General features: G+C 30.2%; 1 protein-coding gene and 1 long non-coding RNA gene across 2 annotated transcripts; one reads left to right on the top strand and one right to left on the bottom strand.

Annotated features, from left to right (window-relative positions):
* Nucleotides 1-3,132: 3,132 nt before the first annotated feature.
* Nucleotides 3,133-4,056, bottom strand: LOC121223374 (uncharacterized). The gene is made up of 2 exons (XR_005920717.1): nucleotides 3,916-4,056; nucleotides 3,133-3,595 (listed from the first exon to the last, which is right to left on the bottom strand). It is a non-coding gene; the product is annotated as an uncharacterized lncRNA (long non-coding RNA).
* Nucleotides 3,358-4,624, top strand: LOC107927176 (F-box protein PP2-B13). The gene is made up of 3 exons (XM_016858203.2): nucleotides 3,358-3,609; nucleotides 3,700-3,818; nucleotides 3,892-4,624. The coding sequence occupies exons 1-3, from the start codon at nucleotides 3,358-3,360 to the stop codon at nucleotides 4,349-4,351; spliced, it is 831 nt and encodes a 276-aa protein (XP_016713692.1). The 3' UTR covers nucleotides 4,352-4,624.
* Nucleotides 4,625-9,797: the final 5,173 nt, after the last annotated feature.

Raw genomic sequence — 9,797 nt, 5'->3', positions numbered from 1 at the left:
TCATGAAACTCACATCCCCTAGATCGCTCAGAATAATCAATAAAGTAGTTGTTCACTATATTGGAGTCAAATTTCTTTTCATGTGGCTTATAAGGCCTTGACTCAACTAGACATTCAAATTGTGAAAATGCTTTATACTAGGCTTTTGACCTGTCCAAAGCTCATAAGGTGTTTTTGCAGCTACTTTAGAGGGTATTCTATTCAGAATGTAAGTTGTTGTCTTTAAAGGGACTAGCCAAATGAGCACTTTCAAACTTATCATGTTTCAATCTTTCTTCCTCTTTCACACAATGAGAAATGAACTCATTTAGAGTTCATTTCTCCTTTTGACAGTTGTAACTAAATTTAAATTGGTTAAACTGTGCAGGAAGCGATACCAAAACCATAAGAACAAGCAGTTCCTTAGAAAGCTTGATCTTAAATGCCTTAAGTTTTGAAGCAACATGGAACATCTCCATAATGCACTCCCTCACGTTTCCTTGACCCTTATACTTCACAGACATTAAAGAAATCAGAAGTTATGTCATCTCAAACTTATTATTTTTGACAAAACGTTTCTCAATTTCGTCAAGGAAACCCTTGACCTGAGTAATCTCTTCAGATTCTATACCCCCTGAATGCTTCTAGAATCCTATGCTCATGATCATTAGACTCATGCGGTTTGAACGATCTCACCTCTCAAAATCCCTTTTAACATTAGGGGTGTTTGCTGCAATAAGAGGTGCAAGTTGTTCTTCCCTTAGTGTAATGTCTATGTCTATACAACCAACAACTATAAGTAAGTGTCTTTTATGTGATGCTCATATTTTTTAATTTGGATTAACCTTTTACGATAATAAATAATAACATGTAATTATTCTTATTATAAATGTGATGTTCATATTTTTTAACAGTATGTGTTGCCATTTTCATTGATGAAGCTGCTACTACCTTGAGCGTTATTCTTCAAGATGATCATGGTGAGTTTTGGGGCTACTATGTTGGCTCTAGTGCTAGCGTGTATGTCCCCACATAGATGAGGCCATAGTTGCTCAAGAAACTCTGTCGTGGTTGAATTCAAGACAATTGAGTAATATTGTTATTGAATTGGATCTTTCGTATGGTGAAGTCTCTTAGGGGGCACGAGGAAGATAATTTTGAGCTTGGTATGTTTGTTTGTGATTGTGTAGAGTTAACAGCTTCTGTTGGTAGATTTTCTGATAATGGATTAGTAGGAAAACTGATAGGGCGTCTTACAAGCTTGCTAAGGTGGCCTTATGATATGCTAACAACTCGGTTTGAGATAGTTCTTCCGACTATCTTTTGGATATTTTGTGTTTTAATCTATCTTTGTCAAGTTCCATTGAGACTGAAGAACTATAGGATCGAGTGTAATGGGTAGGATTAATTAGACTTGTTGGGTCTTTTGCTTCTATTTTAAGTAATGAACTTTCCTTTAAAAAATATTATTTAATTAATAAAATTAATATAAAATCAAATATTTAAATCTGTTATGATACTTAAATTGGAAATCTACCATTTTCATCATTGCCCTTTTAGCTCTAGAAATATAAAAAGGGGAAAATATTTGTTATATTGTTAGTGGAGTTTTTAGACTCTATAAATTGAATAAAAAGATTGACAAATATCCTATAGGGATATAATTAATTACTAAAAAATAAATATTAAAAAAAAAGAAACACATAAAAAAATTTTGAGACTAATTATAGAATAAAAAAATACATGACCATAATACCAAATAGTAAGCCATTGTTTTGCATGGATTAATTTGGAGTCCGCAAAGTAAAAACCTAATAAAATATTATTAATACCAACTTTCCTTACAACTAGAGGTGATCATGGGCCAAACTGGGTTTGGGTCGGGCTGGGTTCGGGTAGGGCACAGACAAAATGTTAGGCCCGTTTTTTGGGCCCGGGCCTCACCCCGCCCAAAATATAGGCCTAAAAATTTGTTCAAGCCCGGCCCGAAAGAAAATTGTTAAGTCCGAGCTCGACCCGGCCCGGCCCATATTAAATTTTACAATACCAAAATAGTATATTTTAAAAATAAAATAGCATATTAAATTTTAAAATATATATTTTATTAAAAATAAAAATATATACATATATTTAATATATAATTCGGGCCGGGCCGGGTTAGGCTAAAAAAGTTTTACTCGAGGCCTGGCCCGTTTTCTAAACAGGCCTCATTTTTTTGCCCAAACCCATATTTCGGGCCTATATTTTTACCTGAACCCTGTCATTTTTCGATAGGACCGCCGGGCCGGGCTGGGTAACCCAACCCATGATCACCTCTACTTACAACCAAGCATTCACGTTTACACTTGCTAAAGTAAAATTTAGAAAGGTCAAAGTCTTTTTTTGGTACTTGAATTATTATATTCAAATTTAAAACTAAATGAGAATCATGCCAAGTTAATGCATAACAATTTAATTTTAAATTTGAATACAGTAAAGGGATGAAAATCAGGACTTGACCAAAAGAGAAGAGTCTAAAGTGCAAAAGCCAAGACTAATCAAGTTTCACAAACTTTCTTGACCTTAATATTAAAATTAGAGTTGTGAAGACTTAGGTTATCACTTAATTACCAAAAATCCTTAAAAGTTAAAAGGATACGACCAATACAATCTACACGTTTTCTTTATAAATTAGTAATATAATTGTTTTTGTTGTACACTCTGATATCACTTTTTAGTATCTGGATTTACAGAACAGGTGTACCTAATTTACCAGTTTAAACTCTTTGTTATATTAATGTCTTTTTTTTACTTAATTGCATCATTTAACAGTTAAATTAACAAATTTTAGTAATGTAAGGACTTAATTGATATAATCTTTTTGAGAGAAAATATCGAGCACCTCTTGAATTAATAATAAAAATAAACCAAACACAGAGGTAAATTAACAAATTTTAGTAATGTAAGGACTTAATTGATATAGTTTTAGTAGTTTAAAGATATAATTAGAATGATTTGAAGTTTAGGGTCATAATATTGAAAATTCTGGAAGTTGATTTATTAAACAATTATTAAATTAATTCCCTCAAATAAGGGCAAGCTATGCTTTTGCCTTTGTTGACTTGAATGTATTCAAGTCATGAAATGCACACACGAAAAGTATGAATCCCTGAATTTTAATAAAGACAGCCCCTTGCTTTGCTTTATTTACCCGTCTGTTTCACTGATTTCGCTGGAATCTACACACATATACCAGCAGCAAATTACCCACTGGGAAAACGACCCACAATAATCTCCTTTGGATCATCATACAGTTCTTTTCCTCTTTCGGTTATATTTGTTCTTTCATTGTTTTCAACACCATTAAGAAAACCAAAAATACAAGTTTCAGTTTCAGGCATGAACGTATTGCCAGAGAGCTGTGTTGCAGTGATTTTGTCCCTCACGTCTCCTTCAGATGCTTGTAAATCATCGTCGGTTTCGACTGTTTTCGGATCGGCGGCGGATTCTGATTTGGTTTGGGACAAGTTCTTGCCATCTGATTACCATGAAATTGTGTCCAAGGCTTGTAATACAACTTTTTTGTTTGCTTCAAAGAAACAGCTTTATCACCTCCTCTGCAACCCTGTTCTGATTGCTGATGGCAAAATGGTTAGTTTCCATTAAAACCCTGTTTGAAACAACAAAGGTGCTTATAAATTTAATGATTTTTTTCTCATCATCTGTTTCATGAAAATGCAGAGTTTCAAATTAGATAGACCAAGTGGAAGAAAATCATATATTTTATCAGCAAGGCAGCTTTCTATAAGTTCGAGCAATGATCCAATGTTTTGGACTTGGAAATCCATCCCTGAATCAAGGTCAGTAGTTTAATTATAAAACCGAACTTGAATCATCTGAACCCGAAAATACAACAATTTTCTTCATTTTCAGATTCTCAGAGGTAGCCGAACTCACAAGTAGCAGCAGGTTGGAAATCAATGGCAATATCAGAAGCAAAAAGCTATCTCCAAACACAAAATACGGAGCTTATTTGTTGCTTAAAATCACCGAACGAGCATACGGGCTTGATTTAATACCATCAGAGACATCGATCGAAATCGGGAACCAATCATTCAAGAACACAGCTTACCTGCGATGCCAAGACGACAAGAAACAGCGGTTGGAGAACCTGTTTTATTCAAACAGGAAACAGATGATGAAATCGAGGGTTGTTAAAGGAGAGGATAGGGTTATGAGTAGAAGGGAGGATGGGTGGATGGAGATGGAGCTGGGGGAGTTCTTCAATGGCGAAAGTGATGAAGAAGTGAAAATGAGTTTGATGGAAATCAAGGGTCAGCAGCTTAAAGGTGGGGTTATTGTTGAAGGCATTGAAATCAGACCCAAAGCTTAAAACAGGGACAAAGAACTTGATATTTTGTTCGGCTTCGGCGGATTCTGGTTTGGTCGAGATTGGGACATGATTTGTGTTTCTCTTTTGGAAGATAGAAAAGGGTTAAAGTCAGCTTCGATTATGAAGATTATTTTCTCAAGAAAAGTTCAAACAAATTGAAATACGTGATATATAGCAGATTTTTCTTTTTTGTTGCCAGGGGACTGCACTTAGTTAATAGAGTAAAATTATATTTTTGGTCATTCAAAAATAATAAATTTATAGTTTAACCCTTATAAAATTTGGAGGAAAAAAATTCTTCCAAAATATTCTGCACAAATCTAATCCAGGCTAGAGCGAGCCACTTAGCACAGTCTAAAGCTACCCAACAAATAAATTGTTTGTTTGCTAATATTTCTAAATTTAGGTTAAATTATGTTATTAATCCTTTTATTTTTATAAATTTCAAGATGTAGTCTCTTGTCATTTTAAAAGTAAAATCCTTCTAAGCTTATAAAAATCAACTGTGTAGCATGTGGTGTTGCCTTTCGGGAAATAAAGAATTTGATGGACAAATATGAAAAATATAAATATATAATCTTTTTCCCTATTTTCAAATGTAAGTGTCGCTATATAATTGGATATGGTGAATATTGTTGACATCATAGTCAAAAAGATTTAAATTAACACTCATAACAAAGAATTAGTATGTTTTCATATTAACCATTATGTTCACCTTATTTATATCTACTACAAATTTACAACATAAATTTATATTTAAAAAACATACAATAAATTACAAAATCCTAAAATAATAAATTCTCTTTTTTCTTCAACTCTTTACTTCTTATTTTTTGTTTTGCCCGACGGTGGTGCCAACCTTCAGGTTGACTATTGCCCACCTTTTTTTTCTCTCCCACTAACTCTTTCTTTATTTCTTTTTCTTATTCACTCCACATACCTTCTCTCTTTTCAATTTGTAGATCTATTTTGTGAGTATATTTGTTGTCTTTACAAGTTGTGATGGATAGATGACATTGCCTGTCGTTTGCTAAAACTCTATTGGTCACCAATAGTTTTTCTAGGAAGATGGGTGGCTCTTCGTCAACTTTTTAATTTGTTTCTGTTTTGGGAGTATTTCGGAATAATAAATTATTTCACGAGTCGATTTGGACTCGTATTGTCTTAAATTATATATATTTGTTTTTCATTGTTTAATGAGTCTTTAGTTTTAGAAGTTTTTATCAGCTCTTGTAACACATTTTTTAGTATTATTTATGCATGTAATCTTCCTTTTGCAAGTGATTTTAGGGATGCTTTTGTTGTCGTCCTCTTTAATTTGGTAAATGCTCAATTCTTTTGTCGATTTTTGCTCATCGCTTTGGACCATCCGAGGCAAATTTTCTTATCGTATTAAGTGTTTGAAATCATTCCAGATATGTCGTGCTTGAGTTATGACAAAGGCAATTGCCAACGTGTCATAATGTTCTATTGATGCTGAGGCTAAAACATTTGTTGTGTTGATGGAGCTTCTCCTCCACCATCTATGACAAGTGTTGTTATTTTTTTCCTGAATTGTATGACTCTATTCATTGAATATGAATTAATGAATTTACCTTTCAAAAAAAATAATTACATATAATAAATAATGAAACGTATAATTTGATACTAATTAATAACAACACATGAAATATGTACGATATTATAATGAAAAAATAGATCAAATTGTTTATTATAGTGTTGTCATAAATCTTGAGTCAATGTCGAGTTAATTTGTGACACTAACTCAATCAACAACATTATTAAATATTTTATTAATGCAATTGGTTCGGGTTTAAAACCTAGCATATGAATATTTGTATTGATTTTTAAAATAAAAATACTAAAGTATTCTCAAATAATATAACATATTTACGTTTCCGTAATTTCACTGGCCGAGTCAGTGATTCGATGATGATGACACCAACTCAGTCAGAAACTTAAATAACAGTATAGATATATAATTGATGTTTTAGCAATGTAATTAATTTGACTTTAAATCCCCAATATATATATATATATTTAATTAATGAGAAGTATTCCCATAATTTTTTAAATTGAATTGATGATGGGTATAGATAGTTGTGGTTGATGGCATGTGTCATGTCTTTACGAGGCATGAAAATCACTCAATTTTATACATTTTTCCTCTAAGGTTACGCGTTAAACATTTATTCAAATGGTGATCTCACGCTAATGAATGCCAAATGTGGAGTACTAATTGGATTTTTGTGAATTTTAATCAATTTATGAAAATTAATATCCAGCATTGCTAGTTGATAAATATGATTTTTTTTGTTTATACATATATCGTGACATCAACAATGCCCTAGCTAATTATTCAATTAACTTTTGTTTAAACTTTTCTTTATAAAGCAATTATATTTCTCTATTTTTTTTTACATTCAATTCAGTATTTGAATTTTCAAAATGTATAAAAAAGATTCTCAAATTTTTTCAAGAAAAAAAAGACAATTAAACCCCTTTTTTTTCACTCAATTGCCAAAATGCATCAAAAAGGTCATTTGACCATAATCTTTAACAGTTGACCGTTAAAATTAACTATCTTTAATTTTTTTAAAAGTTAAAGTCACCCCGTGTCACAACCATTGCATCGTACATGACAAAAAAATTATAAAAAAATAAAAATCAATAAAAGTTATAAAAATTATTAAACTTTAATAAATAAAAATATTTAAAATTTACTAAACAAGAGAACAAATATATAAAAACAATAGAAAATATAAAAAATTGTAAAATTTTATAAATATCATAAAAAATTATTAAATGCATCAAAAAGGCCATTTAACCATTAAAGTTAACAATCCCCAGTTTTTGTTCAGTTAAAGCCATCACGTGTTGCAATACAGTGTGACATATGACAAAAAATGATAAAAAATAAAAAATCAATAAAAGTTATAGAAAAATTATAAAATACTTCTTTTGATATGATAATTTTTATAATTCTTTTACGAATTTTATATTTATTTACATTTTTTTATCGTTTTCTTATGACTTTATAAAATTTTTTATATTTTTTCTATATTTCTATATATTTTATAATGTTTTACGATTTTTATAATATTTTTTCTAATTTTTAATAAAAAATAAATATTTCTTATATTTTTTATTAAAATTTAATAATTTTTATAAATTTTATTGATTTTTATTTTTTATCATTTTTTACCACATGTCACACAATGATTGTGACAAGTGATGACTTTAATTGAAAAAAATTAGGAGCGGTTAGTTTTAACGGTCAAAGAGCCTTTTTGATGCATTTTGATAATTGAGTGTGAAAAAAGAAAAAGCAAAGGTTTATTTACTTTTTTAAAAAAGTTTGAGGGTCTTTTTTATGCATATTGGCAGTTTAATTATTCAATTGACTGCAAAAAAAAAAGTAGGGGCTTAATTATTTTTTGAAAAAGTTTGAGGGCTTTTTTTATACATTTTAAAAATTCAAGTATTAAAAAAAAACTAGGAGCTTAATTATTTTTTTCAAAAAAGTTTGAGGACTTTTTAAAGGGTATTATTTTTCCTAACTATTTTTTCTCTAAATAAGATTTACGTGTATTTAATAGGGAAATCATTTTGGATTTTGTAATTTATATCCCAATTTGCAAGTTGAGCTTCAAGTCAAAATGGATGCAATGACTATGGCTTTTTTTTTTGTCGAGGAATGGATGCAATGACTATGACTCTTTTTTTTTTTTGGTAGTGAAATTGATGCAATGACTATGACTTTTCTTTATCTCCTACCTAGGGCCTTCGGACCCAGCTGGCCAGTCATCCACTTGCTTTGCCACCACCGCACCCACCTACCCACTTGCCCCGTCAATCGCCTGCAAGAAAAAGAAGCCACAAGCAACAGCAAGTACAAGAACAGTAGAAAAATAGTAAAAAATAATGTTGTAATCGGCTATAAAAGACATGAAAATCTACCGTAAAAAGGGGAAGAAAAAAAAGACTGTTTTCTGGAATAAAAAACGAAGAAATTCGAAATAGATTCAAAGGCAATAAGGTCTTAAGATTTTTTTTAAATTTTTTCTAATTCTTTATTTTCTCCCTTCAAAAATATATATACCTATATCTTCCTTATTTTATTTTTTTTATAAAAAATAGTTTATATACATACAAATATATCAAAAGTAAAAACAAAAATTTTACCTTGAACTCTGGCCACCGTGTATGGTGGCGGACGGTGGCAGCCGACGGTGCTCCGATGACCAGAATCCTTGCTGGATTCCAGAGAGGGGAGAAAGCATGGGGAGCTTTTTGGAGTTTTTTTTTTTTGGAATAGGTTGTAAATGATTTTGGGGGGGGGGTTAAAATGACTTATATACATGTTCAAAACGACGTCGTTTTGGAGTCCATTCTCAAAGGCCAAAACGACGTTGTTTCGAGCCTGACCGGTCCGACTAGACTCGACCCAGCCTAAGATCCGCGTGTTTTTAAGCGGAAAGGTAAATTCTGTTTTTGGCCCTTCTGATTTTTAATGTATTTACAATTAGGTCCTTTTGTTTTTTAATCGCGCCTTATGATTTATTTTGGCTTTCAATTTGGTCCCTTTTGAAGCTGCGCATTTTGGAGGGTGGGGAAAATTGCCCATTTGGTCCCTCCTTGTTATTCGCGTGTTCAAATAGGTCCTCCCTTTTTTTAAATTATTTCAAATTTATCCCGAATTTCTATTTTTAGTTCATTATAGTCCTTTTTTTCATTTTTTTTAAAATTAATTAATATTATTATTATTATTATTAAATTTTTTTAGTATTATTGTTATTAAGATTATTACCATTATTTTCGCTAATAATACTACTTTTAGCATTACTCTTGTTATTAATATTATTTTTTACTATAATATTATTATTATCAATATTAATATTAGCATTTTTATTTTATTATTATAGTCATTATTATTATTTTATTATAAGTATTATTATTATTACTAATATTATTATTTTATTATTACTATTATTATCCATTGTTATCATTATTTGTATACTTTATTAAAAGTTATGCTTCAAATTTTACGTATATTTTAATTTGGTCCTTTTATTTTATTTTTATCTTTTTGTTACTTATTATTATTATTATTATTATTATTATTATAATACTTTCATGTTTACTTTATTATATATACATTCCATTTTTATTTATTTATTTATTTTTGTTTAATTAATATTAGATTTAACTAGTAAATGCTATGACTTATTTATTATTTTAGATATGTCATTGTTTCATGTACATGCACCCTTTTTTATATTATTTCAAATTATGCTGCATTACCATTTTCATTAAACATGACATTTTTTCTTACATCTTAGCCCTACTTTATACCATATTCGAGTGAACTAAACATACATAATTTTTATCCAAACTCACAAAGGAAAAATTTTCTAAATAAGGAAATATTTTGCGTTTGGAAATT

This window comes from Gossypium hirsutum, chromosome D11, assembly GCF_007990345.1.
Source record: "Gossypium hirsutum isolate 1008001.06 chromosome D11, Gossypium_hirsutum_v2.1, whole genome shotgun sequence".
Classification (NCBI taxonomy): Eukaryota; Viridiplantae; Streptophyta; class Magnoliopsida; order Malvales; family Malvaceae; genus Gossypium; species Gossypium hirsutum.
This window is presented reverse-complemented; position numbering and strand designations above follow the sequence as displayed.

Excerpts from the sequence above, each read along its gene's own strand:
- LOC107927176 (XM_016858203.2), top strand. The coding sequence starts at position 3,358 with ATGAACGTATTGCCAGAGAGCTGTGTTGCAGTGATTTTGTCCCTCACG. Across the intron at positions 3,610-3,699 it reads TGATTGCTGATGGCAAAATG|AGTTTCAAATTAGATAGACC; the intron begins GTTAGTTTCCAT and ends ATGAAAATGCAG. Across the intron at positions 3,819-3,891 it reads AAATCCATCCCTGAATCAAG|ATTCTCAGAGGTAGCCGAAC; the intron begins GTCAGTAGTTTA and ends CTTCATTTTCAG.